The following is a 27385-nucleotide window of genomic DNA, read 5'->3' on the forward strand; positions in this document are numbered from 1 at the left end:
AATCTGAACTGGTTTAATTACTGCAAACTCCCCACTTACTATGTTTAATTAATATAGCAAGATTAAAATCATCCAATCTTTCAGTGATTTCATAAAAGGAAAGAGGCAAAGATCAATGCATTACTAAGTATACTGTTTTATTCTTTCCAGAGAGTGTTCATTTTCTGTTGCATCTTAGTCCCACTGGGAACCACTATTAGCTACTTATAACCAGTGGCAATTGTAGACATGATACTCCTACAAAGTACTTTCATAATATTCATATCAACTCTTGGGCACCAGAGGCTTCATCAGTATGCAAATGAGAGAAAATCACTTAATACCTAAGCAGATGGAGTCCTTTATTAGTGGACAGACCTTTTTATATGTACACTGGAAAGCCTTTTTCCTCTGCTGATTACTCTAATAAGTAATAAATGTAAGTTTAAATAAATAAGTAAGAAGGCTATTGATGTTAGGTGTTAATGAATGCAATATTATGCAATTTGATTGTTTAATTTTCTCACAAATGTAAAAGGCACCATGGCAGCTTATATATCTTTACGAGCCATCAATATCCTGACTTTCCTATGAAGTCTCTCTGACTTCTAAGTTGCTTAGGACTCGCCTCATTCACCAGCCACAGAGATGTTTTGTTGGCTTTAATGAGTGAGAGCCTCACTACATTTTCAAAGATGCATAGAAACCTAATATTTGGAAATGTACATTACAAGAAAGAGGTTATGTGTTACAATATGTGTTACAAACACATATGACCTATTCTAAGTTTATTATTTGATAAATATATTGAAGAATTTTGTGCTCTCCTCAGATAATATGTAAGTTTGCTGCAGGTATCCTTGTTCAAAATTTAGTTAAGAGTGCACTCTACAGGACTATGATAGTTTGTGTGTATGTGTGTGTACATGTGTGTGTGTGTGTGTGTGTGTGTGTGTGTGTGTGTGTGTGTGTGTGTGTGTGTGTGAGTGAACATGCACGCACACACGCATGTGCATGCCCTCTATAGTTCTTTTCACATGATGTGATAATAAACTGATACTCATAGATTTAGGAAAATTATTAGCCCATTTTTATTTCCTAATAATTTACACACACACATGCATTTTTATCCTGGACTTTCATAACAGCATGAAGAGCAAAATGCATCCTGTCCAACATTAGGAGGAATACATTTCTGAATTATGCTTTACTGGTTTATTATTATAGAACAAGAAATAATTTCCTTCCTTCAAATCACTTTCTTCATTTACTTAAAATGTTGTGTATTGTATCATCTTATGATGATTTGGCAATGTATTTTGCTTACACTAATATTGAGTTTACAAAACAAAACAAAAAAAAAAGGGAAAAAGTAAAAGAAATGTGGCAAACCTAACCACTATAGATGTTCTCTTAAAACACCATCAACCCTTCCCAATAGACAGCTAATACCAGCAGACTAATATTAGCCTGTATTTAAGGTTGGCTTCCTGTCATTTGGCCAAATAGCTACAGTGGTTACTAACTTGATTCCTGCAAACCCATCGTTCCAGATCTTGTACTGAAACCTGTGTAGATAGGTATCAGTGCTTCAGTCAGAACTCAGACAAGCATGACCTAGGGGGAACCAGAATCAGCCACCAGAAAACCAACCATGCAATTGATGAACATATAAAATTTGCCCTTGTTATCCTTGAAGGCAGTTTCCAAAAAATTCTTCAAAATCTTTCATGAAACTATTCATGAAAAGCACTAGTGCGGATATTGCTTCAGAATGTAATTATGTGAATTTAGAGGAAATGGGTGTTATAAACCATGTTGTTTCAATAACTCTATAGGGAAATAAAAAATCATAACAAAGACCTACACTTTGTCCTATTTGATTGAGGCAATATATTTTGTTGCATTTGTACTAGATAAAATAAACAAATATAACTACTTGATGTGTAGGCAATTTCCATAATGTGTTTATTTCATTCCATTAAGAAGTCCATCCTTTTTAAGAGATCAGAATGACACAATCAGAGAGTGAAGGCCTGTTAATGATACGATGTGTCACAGCAAATACCATAACTTCATAATACCCCCTCCTCCAAAAAAGAAAACTTGAAAGAAAGCCTTTGTAAATGAATACATATTATTTGTCTTTTGTTGTTGTAATGATGCAATGATGAAAATTTAGCAAGTCCTTATAGATTTGTCAGAGATGATTACTATCACCATAGTGCATAAACTAATATTTGTTAGATACAGTAGCCTACTCATTTAAGGGGATAATGCCTTTGTCTGAAATAAATACTATAGCTAATGGTTTAGTCGGGCTGTTAGAGAAGTAAATTAACTTCAGTGCTTAGGACACAATATCAAATATCACCTATTTTAAATATCTACATATCTACCGTTCCTGAGATTTATAAGGCACGATTTAACTAGATGTAGTATACCGTTATATGGAGATGCCGTTATGGATCTCTGTGGCCATCTTGTGGAGATACTTTGAATTATCGTGCATTATCAGTGTCACTTAGAATCAATGCAAATTGTGACTCCGACTCTGAGGACACATTTGAAACAGCTCTCCGCACATGCAGACTTTTGACGATAGGGAGAATAGTACTCCATCAAATTTTGAAATTATTATTTTCATTTCCAGTGATGGGTCATGCCGATCAAGCTTATATTAAATCCTTTGCTTAATCAAAGCAAAAACATGACGTAGCCTAATCTATCATTTATCTTATAAAATGAATACCTATATTCCATTCAATTTGTATTTTTGTATTTGTATTCATAGTTTCACGTTTCGTATATGAAGATTTTACTGTAGTCTATCCTATAGAGCCAACAAATAAGCTTACCGGGCATCCCCATTCAACAACAGCTAAGACTAAAACTTATATTTATGCTTCTACGATATCACCGTCTAGAGGGACGAACTAAACCTTATAGTGAAGTACCAAAAAGGTCTTTGTGAGTTCATTTTTCAGTTGTGAGAAGTCATGTGACGTGAGAGATGGTGTCGCTCACGAAAGTACTCATTACAGATTGGACAGGTGAGTTTCTCTTCTCTTCTCCTCCGCACCTGAGACTCTGCGGAGAATTCCTTTTTATGATGTGACCGCATGTGAAACACCAAGTCAGAGGTCATTCGAAATGAAAGATTGCATTTAGCACACCAGTTCTGCACTGAAACACCCAGTGAGCTGAAAGTAGGAGGAAGAAGGGTCAAGGAAGGGTTGTCTTGTAACTGGCCGTTTATGTTCGTGGTCCAGTGCTCCGGTGTGAAATTAAATGAGCCTTTTGTTGTCATTGGAGCGGACACCATCGTTTGCGGATCACACTGAAACAGGTGAGAGGCCAACATATTTCTATATCCAACAACAATCTTTGAGTTGTACGTATCTGAAATATCCGGGAGTTTTTGTGGGCTACATATTGGAGGGGCTGGACGCTGTGGTCCTTCGACGATGAAACGCTTGCTGGGTTTACAAAATGCACTCTTTTGTTCCTCGTGGGTACTCCCCGGTAGAATGAATGAAAATGCACTGGAATCGGACTGAAGACCCATATGCGCTTTCCCGTCTGGCTGGTAGCTTGACCCAGAAAGATTTTGCCTTACTGCACCTTTGAGGAGATGGGTCTGTTCATATCTGTGTTCTGTTGGTTTTCCAGTATTGGAACTGCTTTTGCCGCTCTTTTCGTAAATTGATAAACCGCCCTCGGTTAATTTCATGGTAGGTTCCATAAAGTCATGGCCATATGGGTATCCTTTGTTGATATCCGTTATGTTTGTGTAATTAGTGATATTAGTTTTCTCCAGTAGAACAGTTTTTCTGTTCCGTGGACTTAAAGTTTCTTCGGGTTTCCTTTTTCGTGTCGACAAATTGTCCTCAGCAGAGCAAGATTTTTTATGTTCCAGGTCTCTTGCAATGTTGTGAAAATCGGTGACTTTGCGCTGTCGCTTCACTTCAGTTTGCTTCTGTTCGTTATCTGTTCGTATTATGTCGGCTTTTACTTGCGCACACAAAAAGCGACAGTGAGCAAGAAATGGATTTTCGTTCTTGAAAACTTGACCGCATCTGCCACACAAGAAGTCTGTATGAAAGATAAATTATATACTGATGCGTGAATAACAAACCTATCAGTATAATTAGAACTCGATACAAACGTTATAACTAGTAGTAAATGTAGTTAAATAGCTTATCATGATATTATGAGCATCTTCATTACCAAAACCAACGTCAATTATTTTCACCTTCTGAAAGGGCCCCTGTTTTGACGTCACTGAATCCAAGAAGACGAGACAGCTCTTCATCATACCAAACAAGCAGTTCTTCTCCTTGCCTCACATCTCGAATAGTCCGAAAAAACAGTTGGCCACTCTTCAGATAGGCTTCTGTGTTTTGCTCCTCTGTGTTCATTGCAGGCTGTACTAATCTTAACCAGGGAACTACCAAAGGCGAGCTCTTCATAGCCTCAGGATCTACCTGTTGATCGATTTTATGACATAATATGCACAAATTATACACATATTAAAGAACAGGTATAATAGCGCTTGGTTTCACTTCAAGCAAAATAACCAAGGCTACCATAAACCTAAACAGATTATTAATTCTAAATACAATTTCCAAGAAACTTACCAATAAAACTGTATGAATAACTTACCCGAAATACATAGGATTTCTCTTTTTTGTCAAACGATTTCAAGGCAATGAAAGCAATTGTGTCATAAAACGTATTGTGAAGAACACAGGGTCCGAAAGATGTTCCAGCCGCTATATCCTGTGTAACTTGGACACTGGTAAAGAAATCAGGGACATGATGGTGGAGAAATTTGCTGTCGTTAGTCCAAAGAGAGCGTGGCATAAAGCTCTGCTCCATCGTTAAGTCCTGAAAAGTGTATATCAATAGTTAGCTATCAGTAAAATAATCAGAATAAAGACCTAAAAGCAGCATTCCAAAACTTACATCAACTATTTCGGGTTGCTGCACTCCATTAATATACATTTAATATAGGTATATGAATATAATTGAACAACATTTTTGAATGAATTAATATGGCATAGTATATATATATATATATATATATATATATATATATATATATATATATATATATATATATATATATATATATATATATATATATATATATAAACCAGTAAAACATATCACACAAGCAGTTGGATTGTGTCACCTAGCATTTCAGTTTTCAATTTCATCTCGTCATTCTGAATCCAGATGACGCTTGCTGCCCTAAGATGATTGTTAAAGTATAATAAATAACTGAAAAATTACTTCATTTTACTGTTAATTCAATTTTTAATACTAAATTATGTGTATTGAGCAGTTACACCCGGTAAATGCTATCACCCAGTTTATTTACAAATGAAAAGACCTCTGATGTCGAAGAATTCGAATGAGCAACTTACAGATATTAGATGCTCCAAAGAAATTGATCAAGCAGACGGCCTTTGCGGCGGAGTGCGACCAGAGCGACGTCTTCTCTCGACTAGGCTCTACACGATCTTATCCACACTGAGGATGATCTCTGAGACGTGATGGCCCTTTGAGGCGCGCTCCCGTTCTGCTCAAATCCTCTGGTGGCGTTTTGATTTGTGCCTCTGCAGCTTCGCCGACGGACTAATTAGAAAGGGGGGTAGTCAAGGCTGTCCAGCGAGTGCACAGACTGCAAATAAGCAACTACCCTAAAGCAATTAAAAATGGGTATTTCACTTCAAAGACGCATACAATTCTACCAGGTAGTTATCGTAGCCTAAAATTTGTTATAATAATAATTATTATTGCTGTTGTTGTTGTTGTTGTTGTTGTTGTTGTTGTTGTTCAGATCTTTCCATTCTTTATAAACCACTGAATATTTCTATTCATTCGTTTATTTCTTCCATTGTATAAACAAAGGTCTGGGATGCAGACAAAATATTTAGAATCTGGAAAATTAAACAATTAAATACAATTAACAATTGCATGTATATGGGGGGCGTTGTCAGTAATGTCTGCGTGTGCCTGTGCTTGTTTGTAAGGATGTTCTTCAGAAACAAAATCGACATATAGCATCCATAATTAGACTTTTAAGGAGCAATGCCAAGATAATGTGATATATAACGGTATAGATTCTTTGCCGTAGCCTAGAGCTGGTCAATTCAGTTATTTTTGCAAGGTAACTGCTTCACGTAATCTGTGACGTTAGGTGGCCAAGTTGTTGATCGGTTCAGATTTATCATTCTGGGAACATATGGCTTATTTATAAAATATCCTTGGGGTAATAGCACTTTCTCCCGAAAAGGGAAGTCTCCACATTTGCTTCCCTGAGCACCGTTCGGTCTCCGGTGCCTATCTGAGTGTTTTCTAGAGGAGGGGCATTTGATGTTTTGGAAGCAGACGCTCGGGTGACTTCGGCATTTTATACAGTTACAAAACGAATCAATGTCATGTTTGGGTAATACGTATGACAGGAAAGTTTCGTTTCTTTGGTGGATTATGAGAAGTATCATATTCGTAGTTTATCTTTTTTAGAGTGAATAAATGTTTGGAAAAGATGGCGCGTCCTCTGAATAACTTTGGTCTAGCTATGTCACTTTTAGGAATGTTGTTCTCTGCACTTCCAAATGGAAAAGCCAAGGCTATAGTTAAAGAGGAGGAGAGGTCTTGTCAAGGAGCGTTCGACTTGTATTTTGTCCTCGACAAGTAAGTGGCCCTCGTATAGGCCATACGAGCATGTCGGGTCTCTCTTCACATCCTCGCCGCACATTTCCATAGGACTACTATGTCTTCCTCTTTTTTACTGTGTTACATTTACCAATGTCATATTATTAAAATTACAATGTAATCGTGTCAATTATAATTGCTTGTTGGTTGATCCTATAAACAACGTTAGGGAAGAACTGCTGCTGAATTGCACTAAAGTATTGTCAAATAATTGGCTGTTGAATAATACAGTTTAATATATAGAATATAGAATAATACAATTATACAGTTGGAGATATTCCCCAGGGCAACAAACGCTCAACTTGGTATAAGTAAAGCCGAACACTGCATGCAATCGCGAACGCAAATTATATGCAAGATTTAAGTCTCTACCAAGGTAGTTACAGTCTTTAAGACAGGTCATATATTCAAATAGATGAGAGTGTTTTGAGGCAGGTATTTTCTGTATTAGATAAGGTCTAAGCAGTTTTTTAACTGCCTTGTTTTGATTAGACTACAAAACATAATGCGCAGATCAGTACAGTGATCACATGATTGTGATTCGAAAATTATACGTAGAATTTATTTATCTGCTTGCATGTTCTCTCCGGAGATGCTGCCAAATGGTTACTGTGAAAGAAATCAAATCTACTTATTTTTGATTAACCTCACTACTAAGAATTTAATCCAGTCCAATTAAACCATCTGTCTGATTTCTTTCACAGTAAACATTTGCTAATTTGACTAAGTATTTTACATAATATCATTTCATTTACATTTGATATACACATTGGTGATACTCAATGTAACAAAACTATGATGTTATCATAATATAAAATATTGTATGTATTTCATATATACTCTGTCCCTCTAATTTACTGGAAGGTCTTATATACTTAGTACTCTTTACTCTTTATCAGTGTTGTGGAGAGTACATTCATCATCACAGATTATAAGAACCTGGGAAATGTGAATGTGAATATCTTAACATGCTCTAACTTGCTCTCAACTTTGTGTGCCTTCCACAGTTGTAATGAACATAACTTTATACTTTGCCCCACCTGTTTAGAGCATGAAAAGGCTATAGTCCAGTGAGTTTCAGTTTAATATATCATGTTAAATCTTGTAATTGGTATTAATGAAGAAGGGTTTTCATTTTTACATTCTTTATGCAATTATTTATGATGCACGGGTATGTACTGCAATGCACATTTCAGCTAAGCAATTCAGATCATTCATTGCTGGTGTGTGGTTTAGCTAGATTATTTTACTGAATAAGGTGCATCCAACTGTACAACAACTTCCAAGTTCTGTATTATTAAAAGTGAATCATGAAGACTGAACCAGAGACAAAAAACCTTTTTATAATTGCAAATTCATCTTAACGAACAAATTATAGAACCCAAATTGCTGCACAGACTGATTAGCATAGCAATGCTTTTAATATATTAGTCTAAATCCAGCAAACCCAGATTGAAAAAGTCAGTCATATTATGCGTCAACTGTAATAGCATCAAAACATATGATAGTGGTACATGTATCGCTATCTTTAATATAGCACACTAAAATAAGGCTATGAGGGCAACAAGGACTCATGGCAATGGATACTGTAGGAAAATCCATTTTGAGGTATGTCAGTTTGTCCCTGTACATGAACTCTTTATTATTAGGTAAAACCTCACCATACATGGTCTGTAAAATTGAATACAGTATTAGAAAATGAAAATGTATTAATATACTAATATGTACTAATCATATTCTAAAAGTATTCAGTGTTTCGTGCATGTTGCAATCAAAAATAAATAATATAAAAATGACACTATTTAGATTGTAGGGATCAGTAAGCCCAGGTTCAGTCCTCTACCGAAAAAAGCCTTTTAGCCTTATATAAAAGCCTGCCAATATATGCAGTTTGCTATGATTATATCAGTTGTCCTCATCTTCTCTTTATTCTTTCTGGATAAATGAAAAAATGTAAGCTGCTCCAGGCTTCACTCCGAGAAACAGTTATGTCAGTACTTTAAGGTACAGTGTCTTAAGATTTCTCAGTTATACTATCATGTACTCAGATCATACCAGTGTTCTTCAGATAATCTCTTATGGCATCAAGTTAAGTATATCAGGCAGACACAAATATGTCATGAAATATGTCATGTTAAATGCATATTTCATCAGATTATTACAAATCTGTTTGATAGCACTTGAATTTGGAATCAGCAGTGGAGTGAACTGGGATTTTAAAATGTTGTTCTATAAATATTATGCAATATTCACCATAGTTTCATCCATCTGGATTATACACATGGTTTTGTTTTTTTGTTTTTAATGAAGAAGCCCTAAACCTTTCAGGTGCTGATGTAGACACCAGCTCTATTTCACATCCCAACCTGTTACACATGGATATTGCCATCTGTTCCAATTCAAGTGAATGAATACAGGAGGAGGGGGTCTTGATCCCTGTTAGCAAGAGACAGAATCATCTGGCACAAAGGCAATTAGGCCATGTGGGAAGTACTTTGGGAACTGTAATTAATTAGGAAGCTGTCATTTCACAGGGTGGTCCAGGAATTATTTCTCTAAAAGTGTTTAAGAAACAGATCATCACTGACGTAAACCTGCTGTGAGGAACAGGACATATTCAAATGTTTTCTTTCTTTCAACTCTGGAAACAATGAGAATTGTTCTGTGGCTTTATTATACTGCAGATCTGGAAGTGTCAAAAATCATTGGATTGAAATCTATTCATTTGTGGAACATCTAGCAGAGAAATTTATAAGGTAATTACAGTTTATTTGTCTTTTGGTTTGATTTTCATGCTGATCTTTTTTTGTGCCATATCCAAGTGTAATGTCCTTAACATTTTATTAGTTTACAATTCTGTTTGTTCCAGCCCAATGCTAAGGATGTCCTTTATTGTTTTCTCTACAAAAGGAAATATCATCATGAGACTAACTGAGAATAGGTATGATACCTATATACATCACTTCTCTGTGAATGTACCTCTGCACTGCAAGCATTTGTCTAGATATTCAAGCCACTAAATAAGATGGCCAGTTTACAATAAGGAGAAAATAAAACTAATTTAAAAAGCAGAAACAGCTATTTTTCTAATGCATAGGGATGACATTACCAAAGGCCTAAAGAAGCTGAAGAAAGACGTACCCGGAGGTGACACATTTTTGAATCTTGGGTTACAGAAGGTATTTTACTATGCTTGTTTACATTTACAGTCCTCAAGTTGTGCCTTGATGCACTAACTTATGTTACTACTAATATTCAATGTTACTGACACAATTACAGGCAAATGAGCAAATATATCATGGAAATTATGGTAAGTGTCACTCCTGGTTGCAGTTTATCCTGTTTGCACAGTTCAAAATAATTTGAGCCTGTGTTGCCTGATTTTGTTTTGCAGGGACAGCAAGTGTTATAATTGCTTTGACGGATGGAGAGTTAAATAAAAATCAGTTCATCACAGCCCAGCAAGAGGCAAGTATATAATATAAACTAGTGGTGTCACAATGCATGCAGTCTTTCACTCTGGTATTTCCCTAAGGAATCCTTACATTTGCATGCTATAAGGGCTGACTGCTCATTGGCAATTTGTGTGCAGGCAGCAAGAGCCAGGTCTCTGGGAGCCATAGTGTATTGTGTGGGGGTGAAAGATTTCAATCAGACACAGGTACAGGACACATGGCATTATATGCCACCCAAGGCCATTTAACTTTATAGTAACCTTCCTTACTAGTGATGATACTGATGAGTTTATCATTTAACAGCATATTTCTGAAACTTTCTGCATAAATAACAACCTGAATAAATAATATTGTATTGTTTGATAGCTGGCCACTATTGCAGACACCATTGATCATGTGTTCCCTGTTGTGGGAGGCTTCCAGGCCCTGGGGGGAATAATCGATTCAGTAAGTTTTCTACTGTTATTGTCTCACTTAAGATTTCTACATCCCACTGAATTGCTAGCTATATGATTTTCTTTCTTTCTTTCTAGATTATCAAAAAGTCTTGCATTGAGATTTTAGCTGCTGAGCCATCAAGCGTGTGCGCTGGAGGTAGGAGTATCAGCACAGGTGGATATGTTACAGTATTTGGGGTATTTTTGCATTTACTCAAAAAGCAGAATATATGTGGAAAGCATAGTTCCCATAAAAAGCTTTTCCCATAAAAAGTAAAAATAATAAACTCTCAAGAACTTGAAAGCAATTTAGAAACTAAATTGATTAAAATGCAGATATGAAATTTTGCAGCATCACATATCTGTGCTAAATGGTTGACTGCTGTGTAAGTGTAATGTGTCTAGTGGGTAGCTCAACACCAAATGTAAATGACCATGGGTAGAGTTACTCCATTAGGCCACATTGCCACAGAGACTGTGCTGTAAGTGTTCTTTCATGCTGTAAGTGAATGCTAATAAGGTCATGTCAAGCCTCATCCATCCTCTGCCCTTCCACGCCACAACCTATTTTGGTATGTGTGTCCGCTGAACAGCAGCCAATTAAACAAATTGGTATTCCACCATTAAAGATGAATTGGAGGTGCAGAGTATCCATTCAGCAGGGGAGAGCCCAGATAACAGATCTGATGTGGCAACATAGGGCAAAAAGATCTAGCTCAGTACATGACACACATCCCAGTTATCACTTCATCATTCCCAACAATAAGTTCTCTGTAACGTTGTGGCCCACTGTCTTTGCTGCACAGTGAAAACAGCAGGTCATGTGACTGCTGTAAATTGGTGACTGATAGAGTAATACTTTTACTGCTATTATAATAATAAATATTATTATAGCAATCATCAGTGCATGATTTAACATATCACAGTCAATTATTCCAATGATATTATCTTAATCATACATGATTCTTATGATTAATAGATATCATTTCTGTTTTGTTTTGTTTTGGGTTTTTTTTATAAAACCATTGGACCTTAACTAATCTGGATTTTGTGTTAATGACCTCAAACCATGAAAATTTGCATGACTAGTTAAATAATCTAATCTAATATTATAATGGAAATATTGCATGATAATGAGGGTCTTAATTAGTGGAACATATTGCCCAGTAATTAATGCGGTTTCCAGTGGACTTCTTTGTAAAGCAGAAATTTTCCATGGGCTAATTATTATTTTAGATCCACCCAAGTTACCATGGGTTTTCAGCACTAAACTGAAATCATAGTTCACTGTAAAGTAGTGATGCAGATAAGGATAAATTTTCCAGCTGTGCATTCTTACCATGACTGTTCTGCAGATGCAAGTTTCTGTAAGGTGAGCTGCACAGTGGCTCCAGTGCTGGTCACTGCAGAATTGGCCAGGGGGATGGCCAGCCATCTCAGGGATCAGTCTGGTGTGAAGTGACTGGGCCACACAGTCTGTAAACAGGCCATCTCTATCTGCACTGAGAGCATAGCCTGTGACTGGATGTGACAGTGATGGTTGGCTTGATAAATTCTAATGGTCCCGGTGTGGCCGCTGCCCCAAGCCGCCTCGCTACATGCTCCAGGTGTGATTGAAGAGTCCACACTTGGCACCCCAGCTCTCAGTGACCTGGCTTTCAGGTATGGATGGGAGTCATCAGCTGTTCAGCCTGGGGCAGAGGGCATACCAGCCCCTGCCCACTATCCCAGCCCACTGCCAATGGCCTACCAGGCATTGAACCCCACCCCCCTGCTTCCCTGTCACACCCTGTCAGCCACATCATACAGTACCACGGCAAGAAAAGGATGTGGATGCCATAACCACTGAAATGAAAAGGAATTAGTCACTTCAGCCATGAGGAGATCCCATAAGAAAGGCATGGCTGAGGCAGACAGAGGAGAGGCATTTACGTGGCAGCTGTGGTTAATAAAAGAGGTAGTGACAGATTAATCTGAAAGGGAGAGAGTGGAATTTATATATGGAGCAACATAAATAATCTAAAGGCATGAATCATCAAGGTATTTTATTCCTCCATAACACACGTGACACACGTAACCTCTTGGTCCTACTTGTAAGATTTTAAAGGTTCCTATATAGTAGAAATTCCTGTTGATAGTTACAGTAGTAACTAATAATATTACAGTGTTTTAGTAAGCAAATTATTGACTTGAATGACTTGACCAAAATCAGTATAAAACTAGATGTTTCAGGTCTACTAATAAGGAGATGCAGTGTGATTGGCTATAGTGAAAAAGAGATGTTGATTAAGGTTATTTCATACAGCAATGATTTTCTTAACCTTTATTTCAACCAGTCATTCCCTGATGGAATGCTGCATGCATTAGTTTTTTATTCAGTGAACATTCTGTATTTCAGTGTCATGAGATACAATGTAAAGACTAATACAGTCAGAGAATAATGAATACAGCAAATAATACACTCAACCCATTCTATTTTTCTATATTTTCTGGCTTCCTATCAACACTCATGTATACACAAAGTGACCATCGGTAAGGTCACAGTCACTCTGTTCTCTGATGGCCACTGAAACAGGTTTTAAGTGAGCATGTTTGTCCCTCTGTTTAGCTGGCAATAGTAGGTGCTCAGCCCTGTCTGGGGGAGCACAGAGGTCAGCCATCCAGCCTTGGCAGCCACCAGGACACTGGCCCCCAGCCAGATGACTCCCAGAGATTTGAGAACTGAACCGATTTTATTAACAGCACCACTGGAGCATATGCTGCTTTCTCACTCTCTAATTGAGTTGAGTGTTCCTGAAAGGTTAGACATGGAACAAATAAGTGGACATGCTAAACAACCCTCTGGCCTCATACCCTGCATGATTTCACAGTGTACGTCATTTTCCTAAATGGTTTGCGGACAAGAAGGGTCTGTAGAAGCACTAGGATGGCATTTTGTAGGAATTTGTTTCAGAACACACTTATATAGAAAAAATATTGCTTAATATAAATGTGATATATGTAATTACAGTAATATACTTTTTATAAATATTTACATTAGCCTTCCCCTCCCAGAATAAAAGTAAAAAAAAAAAAAAAACAGAACTGATTGCAAGGAGGTGGTTCTATAGAAGAACCACACTACCCAACTCCCTCAGTGGCACTCTCCTGTGCTATGGGAGGCAGGAGTGTGCCCAAGAATAAGGAGAGCTTCCCAGCGAGGGCTGTGGGAGGGCGTTTACGTCCCTTCTGACCCTTCCTTTTTTTCCCTTTCCCAGGCATCCTTCATCAGTCAGTGTTTCTATAATGTTAGGAGGCTAAGCAGGATACGGGGATGAGTTGAACAAAAACATACGTTTATTCACACAGAGAACAAAGCCTATGTAGAAATTAAGCTAGCATAACATAAAACACCGACCGCAGAACCATAGGGTTTTATTTATACACATAAATGAAAAACAATTACAAACAGGTATGACATGGGGGGCATGGCCACATGGACAAACAAACACATAGAGAGACATTTGGGAGGAGGGGCCGTACCGTGACAGAGCCCCTCCTCAATGGCGCAACAGCCTATCGGGCTATGGCCCCAAAGCCAATGCCAAATGGCAAAGCCGCAGGAACAAGCAACCTGACACAGGCCAGTGCAACAGTGCAAGCAGGACAGAGGGGGGGGACCAGGACGACAACAGACACAGGAATGGACACACTGACAGGCACAGACACAAAGGGGGACAAAGCGACTGGGACAGAATGTGATGGGGATGGACACAGTGACAGGGACCAGTACAAAACTACATAAAAAACAATTACAAACAGGTATGACATGGGGGGCATGGCCACATGGACAAACAAACACATAGAGAGACATTTGGGAGGAGGGGCCGTACCGTGACAGAGCCCCTCCTCAATGGCGCAACAGCCTATCGGGCTATGGCCCCAAAGCCAATGCCAAATGGCAAAGCCGCAGGAACAAGCAACCTGACACAGGCCAGTGCAACAGTGCAAGCAGGACAGAGGGGGGGGACCAGGACGACAACAGACACAGGAATGGACACACTGACAGGCACAGACACAAAGGGGGACAAAGCGACTGGGACAGAATGTGATGGGGATGGACACAGTGACAGGGACCAGTACAAAACTACATAAAGGACTGTTAGAGTAAGCCAGCAGGAACCCCGGCCTGTCCCCCAGTCGTCGGCAGGGCTGGAGTCCTACCCACCTGTGGGGGATCATCCCTCGCCGATTTGGGGGGTGGTGACTTCCACACACCCATTTCAGGAGGTGCACCAGTTACTTTGCTTGTCTCTGGGGTGGGCACTGGTGTCACCTCCCCCTTGCCTCTACGAGGCTTAGGTATAGGCGCATGAGTTCCGGGGCTGTATGCCCTAGTAGAGGGAGTTTCCTCCTCGGACGAGGTCGCCTCTAGGAGAAATCTCCTGGTGGAGCCTTGGGCGGTATCATACATGCTGGAGGCTCGTAGTTCCCAGAGACAACAGAGTGAACATCATTGTCTGCGAGAGAATCCACATGGAGGTCCTCCTCCACCTCCATCAGTGGATCCTCCAAATAATCGGATTCCAAGTCCAACCGCAGACTGACATAGCTGTATTCCCTTCTCTCTCCATACTCAGCGTAGCCCTCATAATAGTCCATGTAGGGGTTGTAGGACCCAGCGGAGTCCGCTTCCGAGTGCCGATTCTTGTAGTTCGGCTGGTCTCTGCAGGACTTCACAGAGTCTGACCCTGGACCATATTCAGGGCCCCCCAAAATCGCCCAGTGGCCTCCTCCCCTGTTGTGGGAGGCCAGGATGATGGAGGGTCTCTCCGCAGGGTAGTAGGACTCTACAGAGTCCGACTCTGAGTACTGGACATCATTGTACCAGTCCCGGTAGCCTGATGTGGGTCTGTACGACTCCACCAAGTCCCGACCTGGACCACACTACCCAACTCCCTCAGTGGCATTCTCCTGTGCTGTGGGAGGCAAGAGTGTGCCCAAGAATAAGGAGGGCTTCCCAGCGAGGGCTGTGGGAGGGTGTTTACGTCCATTCTTACCCTTCCTTTTTTCCCCTTTCCCAGGCATCCTTCATCAGTCAGTGTTTCTATAACGTTAGGAGGCTAAGCAGGATGCGGGTACGAGTTATGTTGAAAAAAAACATAGGTTTATTCACACAGAGAACAAATTAAGCAATTAATCAAGTGTAACATCAAACACCAACCACAGAACCATAGGGTTTTATATATACACATAAATGAACGTACACACGTTCCGTGACAAGAACATCTCCAGTATTTATTGGAAGTGATTCTGATCCAGTGTGTATTTCTGGTGTGTATTTCTTGCAGAGTTATTCCAGGTAGTTGTGAAGGGAAATGGATTTTTGCATGCCAGAAATATCAATCAAGTGCTGTGCAGCTTCAAAGTCAATGACACACTCACTGTGGGTAAGTAACAGTGACAGAGTTTCTTTATCTTTTCTTTTTTTTGGGGGGGGAATATATATGTTTATGTGTGAAAAGCTTTTATCTTGGGGCATGTCAGATATTACTTATGAGACAAGTACTATTTTAAACACTACCACTTCATTTGTTTATTGTTTTGCACTTTATTTACAGATGAGAAACCTGTAAACATTGAAGACACATTAGTACTTTGCCCAGCACCAGTTATAAAGGAAGTTGGAAAGTAAGTGTTAAAGGTGGCCTCTACCCTAACAAATCACCAAATGGTGCCCTTGAAAAATTAGGGTCAATGTCATTTGAAATTCCTTTTATAAGCCAAGCTTTATACCTCTTAAACACAGTGATACACCAGTGGTGTCATGCAGAAAGGCATGTGGCAAGTGTTTAATTAGCATCAGAGAAATTACTCACCATGGGCTCTTCTCATGTGAGAAGGATTGTGCCTGTGGGTGTGCATGTGCTTGTGAGCACACATGTGTGTAAGCCTCGGGGGCTTGGTATGCCGAGCAGAGCCAGTGAAAGGTGGAGACCCCATATTGGAGGGAGATGGAGCAAAGCCCAGAAGAGCGTCTCTAGCACCCTGCATGCTGTGTTCACACAGCAAACAAGCTACTGGCAGCCACCTGCTGTGTAATGACCAAAACTGCTCTCTCCAGACAATACATGTCTTGTTCTTGTCAAGGTGATTTCCTGCAATATGTCCTTTGTGTTTTTATTCATTCAGCTCATTGCAACCCACTGTCAGCTGCAGTCACCTCATGAGTTGAGGCATAAAACCTCAGTGATCACTCTTAGCAATTTAAGGAATTAAAGCAGATGTACACACTGCTCTAAAGCCAGTAAGGTTTTGCCACATGAAGATTTTGTTAACTAAACATCCTAAGGCAAATTGTAATGTTCAGCAGCAAGCAAATAGGTCAGAACATTATGATGGAGATACTAGTAACAAAAACATTCATAATTGCCAGTTTGGTGAAGTGTGGCCAAAACTATTGGCACAACTGTGCAAAAAAATATGTGAATTTGAATCTGGTGAATAAAGAATAACTTGGCTATGTGGTCCACCATATGAGTGGCATGTGTGTGTTTTGTTATGTTTCAGGGGGAGAGAAGATGATTTTATGGCACACACTGCCTGTCATCCCCCTTCTCTTTAATGTTGATGAAGATGAGATGAAGATGTCAGTGCTGTCACCCAAATGCATGGTGACTGAGAGGCTCTCTGAAGATGTGTTTAAAAAGGGCCAGCCATAGTCTGATTGATGGAGAATGAGATGGGTCTGTCACTGGAGCCCCTTCCTACTAACCCCCCACCCCAAACCCCCAGCCAATGGGCTCCAGGAGGGGTGTGTACAAGCAGGGTGAGGGAAGAGAAAGAGGAGGAGAACAAGAGGTCAGGGGTGGGATCCCTACAGTAACTTATTGATAGCTCTGACCGCTTATTCCTATAATGTGTGGACTGGGGATGATCCCCGGGAGATAAGCTCTCAAGTAGGCTGAACCTCTAGTGCCCATGGTGGAGCCAAACATGGAAACTCCCTTTGTGCTTGGGGAGATTCCATTTTTGAAAGAGCTATTTTGAAAGAATGACAGCTTTGATGTCCATCATTACATAAACATTCCTCTTTTTCCACACTGGAAAACTTAGTGTCTTCAACTGCCTTGTGTTCTTAGCTTAGTCTTTATGAAAGTTCATCTGATCTGTGGCTGATGTAGTAGAAAATAGCAAGCAGAGTGTGATTATCTGAAAATAGATTATTGATGTGCCCCAGAACCAATTAATGTGTTTATGTCTCCTAGGATTTAGAATGTTTAAGGATTATATTAGTAAGGAACAAATCCATAGAGGTAGAGGTCTGGCTTCATTCTTTGACTCTTTGTGCCTATCTATCGCTTGCTACACCCTGCTCCCGTGCCTCTAGCCCCCAACTGCGCTCCCAGTTCTACGGTGTTGTAACAGTACTCAGGCCTGTCCTCACACAATCCCAGATAGCTTTTAAACAATTCTTATCAGTCAAATGCCCTTTCCTACACTCCATCAGCAGTTTGATGGCCAGAGCTGATGCACAGTAGAAGTCAAGAGGCAGCTTCTGGAAAATTATCATTCTCTGCATAAATGGGCATGTCTGAAGCTGGCAGTATTCACAGGACCACAAGCCCTCACACGCACCACAGGAATGCTGAAGAGATTTTTAGCGGTTTTACCTCAAGGCATGATTGGCATGTGTGTTTGTACTCTGGTGCAGGGTGATATATCTTCAGGTCAGCATGAATGAGGGCTTGTCCTACATCACTAGCACAGTGCACATCACCACCACAGAATGTGTAAGTACATGCAGTTTTTTGCATTTTGATGTTTCTTTTCCATGAGAAGAAAACATTTCTCTTGCCAAAAAAAGAAGAGCAGTTCAAAAGAAAATAGTTTGGAGGTTGTGATTTGACTTTCTTTTGCTTCCAGTTTAGCTTCTTTTCCCTTCTTTCTAATCTTACTTGTTTCCTTCTTCTTCTTCTTCTTCTTCTTCTTCTTCTTCTTCTTCTTCTTCTTCTTCTTCTTCTTTCTTTTCCCTTTCCCTGTCCTTTGATGAGGTCTCCTCTGCTTTCTTTCACCACGCAGTCTCTTTTTACCAAGTAAGTTCATATTCTCTTTCCCAGCCAAGAGCCTTCATTTGTGTTCCATTTCTTTGTCCATATCAGGCCCTGTCAGTTGAAGAAATATCAGATGCATTCCTCTCCATTTGCCCAATGTATACAGGTTGTGTACTACAGGTTGTTGAGCTGCACTGAGACTGCAGTGGTGTAAACACTACTTTAACATATATCTGCAGTTTAATGGTACCATCCTCCTCCTTGCATTGCTTGTGATCTTCCTGCTCGTGGGCCTGCTGTTCATGTGGTGGTTCTGGCCTCTGTGCTGCACTGTGGTGAGTCTGCATGTTTCATTGGTAGTGTTAGGTCTTAGCACATAATTTGTTTTCCTGGATGAACAAATTGTATGAGATTGTTCACAATGTTTTATTAATATTATAAATAGTATTAATGTAAAATTTTGTTTCCTACTGTCATGTTACAAACAGGTCATCAAAGAGCCACCCCCACACCCACCACCTGCACATGTAAGCCTCGGCTAATTATATCTAGCCCTCATTACACATTTTAATCATTTGTGAATGTATCTGTTTGTGTATATATGAGAGAGAGTAAAAGAGAAAGAGCAAACATGCTTGTAGCAACTTCCCAGTACCTCATTACATTGTCTACAGGTATAAGATCCTTTCCTTGTACTGCGAGTTCATCTACTGTGAGAAAGAATGCATAAAGACCGCTTCCACCACAAGTGCATATCATGCATGTAGAGATGCATGAGATCCTCCTGGCCAACTGCATTAGTGTCTGTGCCACTTTGACAGCATGGGTATGCGAGTGCGAGGGGAGTGTGATGTTCGGCTCAGGCATTGCCCACAAGCAGACAGTACGCAGGCACTGCACTGCAGAATAGCCCACTTGTCCTCTCCTTGTTTGCCGAGGTCAAAGGCAAACAAGCGCCATGGCTGATGTGAAAGAAAAGAGCTTTGTGGAAGGGGCCTTAGTGTGCACATCTGTGCTGCTCAAGCCCAAGCAGCCACACAAGGAGCTCTGTCTCCACAGCTTTTCTGGGTGGACACTTCCCCTTGCAATCACAATCAGGGTACTATTTCTGTCCCTTTATTATTTGCCTGTGTCTTGGTGTTTCTTTTTTTGTTTTTTTTGTTTTTTTGTTTTTTTGTTTTTTTTTGGGGGGGGCATGGATAGTGAACCTAAAGCAGAACAGACAACAATGAGGATGTTTTAGGGTTGGACGTATCAGTAAGTGTGTTGAATTGATTTAATATTTGATAAAAGAATTAGCTGTGGGATCTGTCTAAATTATGCATGTGTGCAAGTGCAGGACTCTGATGATGAGAATGGGATGCCAAAGAAGAAATGGCCTACAGTGAATGCCTCATACTATGGTGGCAGAGGGGTTGGAGGCATTAAAAGAATGGAGGTGAAATGGCTTTTTTTCCCTCTGAAAACAGAAAATAATTTTGAGCCCTGATATATGTCTATTGTCCAGTCACATTACCAGTATGCAGGAAGGTTAACTTAGTTTAACTTAAGGTAACAGAGGCTCTAGAGGTGTGAAGGCCACTTGTGAAAACCAATGTCTTGAGTCCTATGTCAATTGTAATATATGAAATGACCTGAATTTCTGTCTCTATGCTTTTTGGAAATGTCAACCAAACTATCAGAATGTGACCAAAGATTTTTAGAATCCTCTTATTTACCAATCAGTATAAATGGACACAAAGATAAGCACCCTTAGTTAGCTTGTGGGGTTGTGAAGTGATGCTGGTGTTCTGTAGGTACACTGGGGGGACAAGGGCTCTACCGAGGAAGGCGCTAAGCTGGAGAAGCCCAAGAATGCAGTTGTGAAGATGCCTGAGCAGGAGTTTGAGCCCTGTGAGGCCAAACCCAGGAGGCCTGCTGGATGCCAGCCTGTGCCGCAGAGGAGATGGTACACTCCCATCCAGGTAATGAGCTCTACTTTCATGACATCACATTCAACATGCAAATGTGACCATTAGACCACAATGACAAAATGTTTTATTTTGTGCTACCATGTCAGAACAGATTCAATTGATTTATGCATACACCCTCAATGTTTTTACATGTCTAATACTCATTGTTTTAACTTTATACTCATTTAAGTTAATTGTGGTAATAATCAGAGGGTGATGATGCTTGGAGAGGTGTATGAGAGGTTCTTTTTTGCGGTTTGCTTGCTTTGTTCAGAGAAAACTGAACACACTGTGGGCTCTGTTCTGCCGTGGATACAACCAGGTGTCACTCATGAGGCCCCAGCCTGGAGATCAGGTATGAGTACTGCATCCATCCATGTGAATAAGCACCATGTCCTAGGCTTTGGGCTCTTTTTCTATATCAGATATATATCATATATCTCTTTTATCTGTGCTTGTGCTTGAAATGCATTTGTTTCTGGTCAGTGTTCTAAGGAAAGGTATGCCTCTTTGCCTTATAAGGTGGTTTTCACAAACTGTGCGTGTTTCTTAATTACATTTTTAAACGTCTGTGGAGCGCAGCTGGTTAGCTCTTTTAAACTTTTAGGCTGACAGTGCAATGTAAAATACCAGGCTACATCTCCATTACTTGGGTTACTGCTTGTGTCTGGGCTGTCAAAATAAAATTCATATTGATTTGTTGCAGTATGTCTTAAAACTTTTGATGTCAGATGCATGCTGTGTTTCGGTCCAGTGTTGTGGACTGCTGGAATGGGACAGATTCCACAGCTAATGTGCTCTGTCACTCTGAGGAAAGGAAACGCTAAGCAGCTTCCCCGCAGTTTGTTAGTTCCCTTTCACACGGAGCAGCTCTGTTCCGGAACAGTCTCTGCATTGGCTTTGTTAGCATCCCCCTCTCTAACCAGGCTTTTTGCAGTGTGTGAGATCGGCTCCTGCTCCATGCCGCATTATTCCACCAGGGTGAACAGTGTCATGGCAACACATCTGCATGGCCGTGAAAGGCATCTTTCATGTGGGTCAGAGCAGATCGGGCAGTACAGTGTGACTCCATTGAACGGGTCAGGCCATTGCTCCATTGCCACTATGGATGGACTTCTGATCTGATTTAGCCTGCTCTTATTGAACCACGCTGTAGAATGGGTGGCTTGTGAGAGGGAGGGCCAGTGCCCAGCTGCTCTATATACTGTGCAGGAAGCTTTGAGAGGCACTGGGAAAGGCAGCAGACTCAGTAAAGAAGAGGGCTTGGCTGATAACAGCTGTGGTATTCAGACTGGTTTGAGCATGTTCACAGTGAGCTGTGTGTTCCACATCCACCTGCAGGACAATGTCTGGCGAGGCCTCCTGGCACAAATAGCACACATCACAGTGGATACACTCATAAACTTTCATGCAATTTTCCTTTTTAATTTGCTTCATGTGCATACATCTTCCTACAGCTGTTCCTCGTAACCCTTATTCCAGTTCTTATATCTTTGCATATTTTTCTTAACTTCCTAAGCCACTGTAACATTTAAATGCATATTGTGAAGTTCTGGTTTTGTGGTTGGAGGGCCAAAGATAATTATTATTCCTTTATTATTTACCACTCATTTAATAGGTCAAACTGAATCATTTTCAGCAATCATTTCAGGAAAATTATGAGCCTTTTGTGTTGAGTTATTTGGGAGGCAGAAAAAAAACAAAACTATAATCCTCCAAATTTTTGTTTAAAAAATCTGTTGAGAAAGCAAGAGTACTGAAACTCATCAGTTGTATTTCTTGGGTGCTATAAAATCATTTAGGGGCTTTTGACTGGACATGTCCAATGATAACATATAGAACCTTTAGCTAAAATACAACACAGATACAATTCAGGTTAAATTATTTATCTAAAAGCTTCAGTGCACACATTGTGATGCACAAGTGGCAGTTTTGTTTTATTACCATCTGAATAAAGCAGTTGCTGCTAGTGAAAGTAGTAGTTGTTGTATCTATTGTCTGCCCTGTTTACAAGGCCACTCCAGCTGAAAGTGAAGAACCTTACTGGGCCAGGCTCTTCCCATTTACCATGAAGACAAAGAAAATGTGTGGAAGGAAGGGGCAGTGTTGTTTAGTTTTTTTGTTTTTGTTTTTGGTAATGACCCACTGGAATGTGAAAGCAAAATGACCTACCCTGGCTAGCAGAAGGAATTGCCTGTTTAACATGATTTATAAGTGAGGAGGGAAAGGATGCAACTCAAAGATTTTCACTGATTTCTGTCTGACATTTCATGTCCTTTTGTTCACTGGGATCTTGCTGAGGTACTGCCCATCCTGGAACAGATACTTGGTGGTCTGATTTAACACCCTATTAAACAGAAAGCCCTCTAATGTGACATAGGGCCAGAGAGTTGGGTAGGACTTGAGTTTTATTGTGCTGGACCATTGTTGGGCCAAGGTGGGGGAGGTGGGGATTGGCTGGGGGTATAACCTGGGGCATCACTCTGGCGGTCGTGTGAGGAGGATGGGACAATTTGGTAAGCAGCACAGCAACAGCCCCACATGGGGAGAGCATATGGACCGAATAAGAATGGAGCCTCATGAATATTGTGCACATGTGGGTGGAGGGAAAAGCACAAAAGAGAGGAAAAGGGAGGGCTCCGGGATGCAGAGAGAAATGAGCCCATATTGAGGATGAACCACTGAGGATGGCCCCTAGCAGACTTTATGATTAAGCAGCAGTCAGACAGCAGTTTTTGAGGTGAAACTTGTCAGGCCACAGCATATTTAATGCCAAACACCTGGTGCATTGCTGTGCACAGGATAGCACCTGATGTCTATACTGACTTCATCCTCCACCTGAAGGGGGAGTTGACTGAAGAAAAGCAGTGTATTTCTCAAGTGAAACTGAGCAATTGTTCCAAGTACTGGATTATCAAAAACAAAAACAAACAAAAAACAAACAAAAAAAAACAACAACATGTGCATATCATTGTACTGTATATGCATTATTGTATAGGGTTGTTGAATTCAATTGATGATGAAGCAAATTTTGTTTTTTGAATTAAAAATAGAAAGACATTACATTTACATAAGTATTCAGACCCACCCGCAATTGGGCTTTGGTGCATTATACTTCTATCAGTTGCTCTTGAAATGCTTCTACATGTTCCACTTGTTGTTAACTGAACTCATTTGACATAATTAAGAAATGTCTATATAGGATCTCAGATATGGAATATGTCAGAGTGATAACCAAGCCATGTGGTTTTTAAACTTATAAAACAAGCTTTTGTTAAAGTACAGATCTGGGGAATTGAGAATTGAACTATTTTGATCACAGTTCCCAGTGACATGTTTGGAGGAAATCAGCCAACAAGTATCACCTCACTAATACCATCCTAACAGTCAAAATGGTGATGACATGCATCATGACATTATACTGAGACCTGAACTGGTAGTCTACCCTAAGATAGAGAGAAAACTGGATGCAGAAAAATATAGCATCAAGAAAACATAGGAGTGGCTTTGGGAAAACTGTAAAAGTCGTGGAGTTGCTCAGTCAGAGTCTAGACCTGAACTCAATATAGATTTACTGAAGAAACCTAGAAATGGATGTGTACCACCAATGTTTGTCACATACCCAGGCTGAACAATTCTGCCAAGAAGAATTGGCCACAGAAGGTGTGTCAAGCTTGAGGATGCCATTGCTGCCAAACATACTTTAATCAAGTACTAAGTGAAGGGTCTAAATATTTCTAATAAATTTACAAAAAATCCAAAAACCTGTTTTTGTTTTGTCAATGTAGAGTATTGTGTGTAGATTGATGAGAAAGAGTTGAATGCATTTTAAGATGAGCCTGAAACATGGCAAAATGTGGAAAACTTGAAATGGTTTGAAAACCTTCCATATGCACTGTAGACTGCATAAACAATGAGATGCCTCAACAAAGACCCATGTATACACTCACACTCTCCGTGGAGATAATTTGTAGGAGATATACATGGGTTACTACAGACCCCCCCCCACCACCCCCCACTCAGTGATCAAAAGCATCCTACTTTAAAAAAAAAAAAAAAGGGGGTCTTCTTCTCTTACACTAGTCTTGATGTAGTGCTATAAAAACCTGGAACAAAAGAAGAGAATCTCTCCTGTCAGTCTGGCTCGTGGCCTTTAAACTCTCCATCTGTTTGTCTGACGAGCAATTAAATGGCATGTCAGAAAGTGGCATCCCCCCTGATGGCTGCTCCCATTACCACTCAAGTGAAAGTAATTCAAATGAATTTAGGAGATGCTCTCTTTGATTGTAGACTCAAAGCCAGCTAGATATTCACTGGTTGGCATTGGGCTTTTTCTTGCGATTATATATTGAATGGGGCCTCATCAACACAGGCCTGATCATATTAAATGAGCCTGATTGACTGGAACTGCATGCTTGGCCTTCAGCATTTATCGAACTAATGCTGCCGCACTTCTCCTCATTGGGCACATAGAAGCAGAATCTATACCTTAACAAATTTTTAAAATACATTTTCAATTATATTTACATATACAAAGAACATTAAGTCATTTATTTTACACACATTATATAACTATTAAGTAAAGAAAAACTACATATCATGGAGAGTGTGAAACAAATTAGTTTAAACTATTATGATACCCAATCACATTTTGTAATATTTTGGTTAATCTGCGAAATTATTGACAAGGAAATATAAATATTTGATTATGTCTGTGTCTCTAGATGCTCTTACACATGAATGTTCAGTGTTGTCACAACAGTGGACACTGTTCAGCTTTCAGGACACCGAGTCCAACGTTGCTGAATGCCCCCTTTTTTACCATAAATGATGTGCTGAAGTGAGCTCTGAAAACCTTTGTTCAGTTTCCTCTTAAGATAGAATCCCTGAAAACATTCTGACAATGGCTTCTGAAAGTGTAGCCATTCTGACCATGATGAATCACTTGGTTAATAAGAATGCTGTTTTTCTCAAAGCTTTCCCTCAGTGGAGGAAGGGCTTTTTCATCCTTTCTTCCCAATGTAAACTGCTGGAACCACTTTACCCCACCCCACCAGGATTTTAGGGACAGAATTATAGTTGACAGCTAAGACTCTGGGAGTGTGAAATGTTTTGCCTTTTTGGGGGTCATCTCCTGGGCATCCTTGGCTAAAGTCATCAGTCCAGGATGATCACTTCCAGAGCATGCTGTTTCAGTTTCCTACTCACTTCTTCCATTAGAATGTCAAGAGTACCAGACAGAAGTTTTGATTGTTTATGTGTTCTACCTAGCATGTCTTTTTAAAGAGAGTTAACAGGGAGGTTAGTTTTAGCTCATAACTGTCAGTTATGCTGCCATCTGCTATGTCCCTGCAGGGGCGATGCATCAACTTTACACGGGTGAAAGAGGGGACGAACAGGTCGCCACCACGCAGCCAGCCTCCACCTCCACCCCCACCAGTGGATCAGCGGCCCCTGATGCGACCCACCACCTCAGTCCCTCCCAACAGACCACCCTCCCATGGACCCTCCATCAGCCGATCACCCCATAGACCCCCACCAGCCCGAGCACCCCCAGGCCCCCCAAGAGGCCCGCTCTTTTGCCCTCCACCCTGCCCTGGGAACCGATACTGAGAACAATGCAGAATCCTAAATTCCCTGTCTTTGCCAAATACTAGAAATGCTGGTATTTATCATCAAGCCACTGGCTTCCACTCTAGAATTTTAGATTTGTTGCTGGACGGCATAAATAAAGATGTACAATTAACTACTGAAAATTTAAATTTAAATGAAAATTGATTTTTTTTTCTTTCTTTTATAGGCTTATGAAAGTTAAGTGAGGTTTTGTTTATCAAATGGAACTTAATGTGTTAATGTTTTCTACCAAAAACTAAAAGGTAGAGAATTCAAACAAGCTGAAATGCAGGGTTGTCAGCTTACTTCCTGCACTTTAAAGGGAGTATCCTTAGAACCTCCTTTTTTTACTTGGACAGATAAAATAATTGCAACTGCAGGCCAGTTCTATCCTCTAATTTATTTAGCCTCGATTTCTTGGAAGGCACTTGAGAATGGCAGGCTATTCACTACTGCTCTGGAACACTATGTATGTTATTCTATTTCAGCTTTCCTCTTCATTTAATGAGTGCTATTTGGGTTTCTGGTACTTCTTCTTCTGCACGTTTTTGCTTTGTACTGTCACTTTTAATCTTTTAATGTCCTTTTGTATACAGTATGGTATTAGGCATTATGCCTAATAGGTCTAATAGGCATATTATACACAAAGGATTTAGGGATAATTTTTACATATTATCCTAATATCCCTTCTATAGAACCATAGCTTCCATTTAGAACTAAAAACATGTCATTAAAATAATGTTAGTATGTAAAATAAGGCATATAATAACCTCCAAACTAAAGTGCTTCTTATTTGACACTCACTAACATGAAAAACTAATGAAATAAACCTAATGTATAAAGTCATATATATCTTTTGCACCTTATATTTCAAAATGACCTGGGTCATGCCCTGCTCTTGGCCTGCACAGCAGGGGTGTTCTCTGTTGCAAGCTCAGGGTCATGTGGGAAGTGTGTCCTGTGCTGGGTCTCACCCTCCTCTTCCCCACAGTCCTACTCCCTGCTCTGATCTTCCTCCCCTTTCACACCCACTTCCTGCATGACTGATAGACTAGCCCTTTCATCCAAACAGTGCCCAAAACGGCAAAAATACGCTCCAGTTTCCCTTCACCTAGCCCAATGAGGTTGAATAATGAACAGGTTAGGCACAGGTTTAAAGGTTGTGTTTGCATTAAGCCACATATTTTGAC

General features: G+C 40.0%; 2 protein-coding genes across 6 annotated transcripts; one reads left to right on the forward strand and one right to left on the reverse strand.

Annotated features, from left to right (window-relative positions):
• Positions 1-1046: 1046 nt before the first annotated feature.
• znf488 (zinc finger protein 488) lies at positions 1047-5567 on the reverse strand. The gene is made up of 4 exons (XM_027012395.3): positions 5412-5567; positions 4645-4869; positions 4235-4466; positions 1047-4074 (listed from the first exon to the last, which is right to left on the reverse strand). The coding sequence occupies exons 2-4, from the start codon at positions 4858-4860 to the stop codon at positions 2963-2965; spliced, it is 1560 nt and encodes a 519-aa protein (XP_026868196.2). The 5' UTR covers positions 4861-4869; positions 5412-5567; the 3' UTR covers positions 1047-2962.
• A 45-nt stretch (positions 5568-5612) lies between these two features.
• antxr1d (ANTXR cell adhesion molecule 1d) lies at positions 5613-27019 on the forward strand. 5 transcript variants are annotated; one of them, XM_081724528.1, is made up of 18 exons: positions 5613-5741; positions 9390-9461; positions 9575-9646; positions 9803-9884; positions 9985-10015; positions 10100-10177; positions 10302-10366; positions 10527-10607; positions 10694-10772; positions 15928-16026; positions 16198-16267; positions 18291-18369; positions 18870-18965; positions 19119-19157; positions 19970-20068; positions 20427-20594; positions 20857-20937; positions 25938-27019. In XM_081724528.1, the coding sequence occupies exons 3-18, from the start codon at positions 9579-9581 to the stop codon at positions 26193-26195; spliced, it is 1473 nt and encodes a 490-aa protein (XP_081580654.1). In that variant the 5' UTR covers positions 5613-5741; positions 9390-9461; positions 9575-9578; the 3' UTR covers positions 26196-27019. The 5 variants fall into 5 exon arrangements, with proteins under 5 accessions (XP_081580654.1, XP_081580655.1, XP_081580652.1 ...); XM_081724529.1 differs by having other exon boundaries at positions 9616-9646; XM_081724526.1 differs by lacking the exon at positions 5613-5741 and adding an exon at positions 5803-6684.
• The last annotated feature ends 366 nt before the right edge of the window (positions 27020-27385 follow it).

Source organism: Electrophorus electricus, chromosome 12, assembly GCF_041902795.1.
Source record: "Electrophorus electricus isolate QZ-2024a chromosome 12, ASM4190279v1, whole genome shotgun sequence".
NCBI classification, from domain to species: domain Eukaryota; kingdom Metazoa; phylum Chordata; class Actinopteri; order Gymnotiformes; family Gymnotidae; genus Electrophorus; species Electrophorus electricus.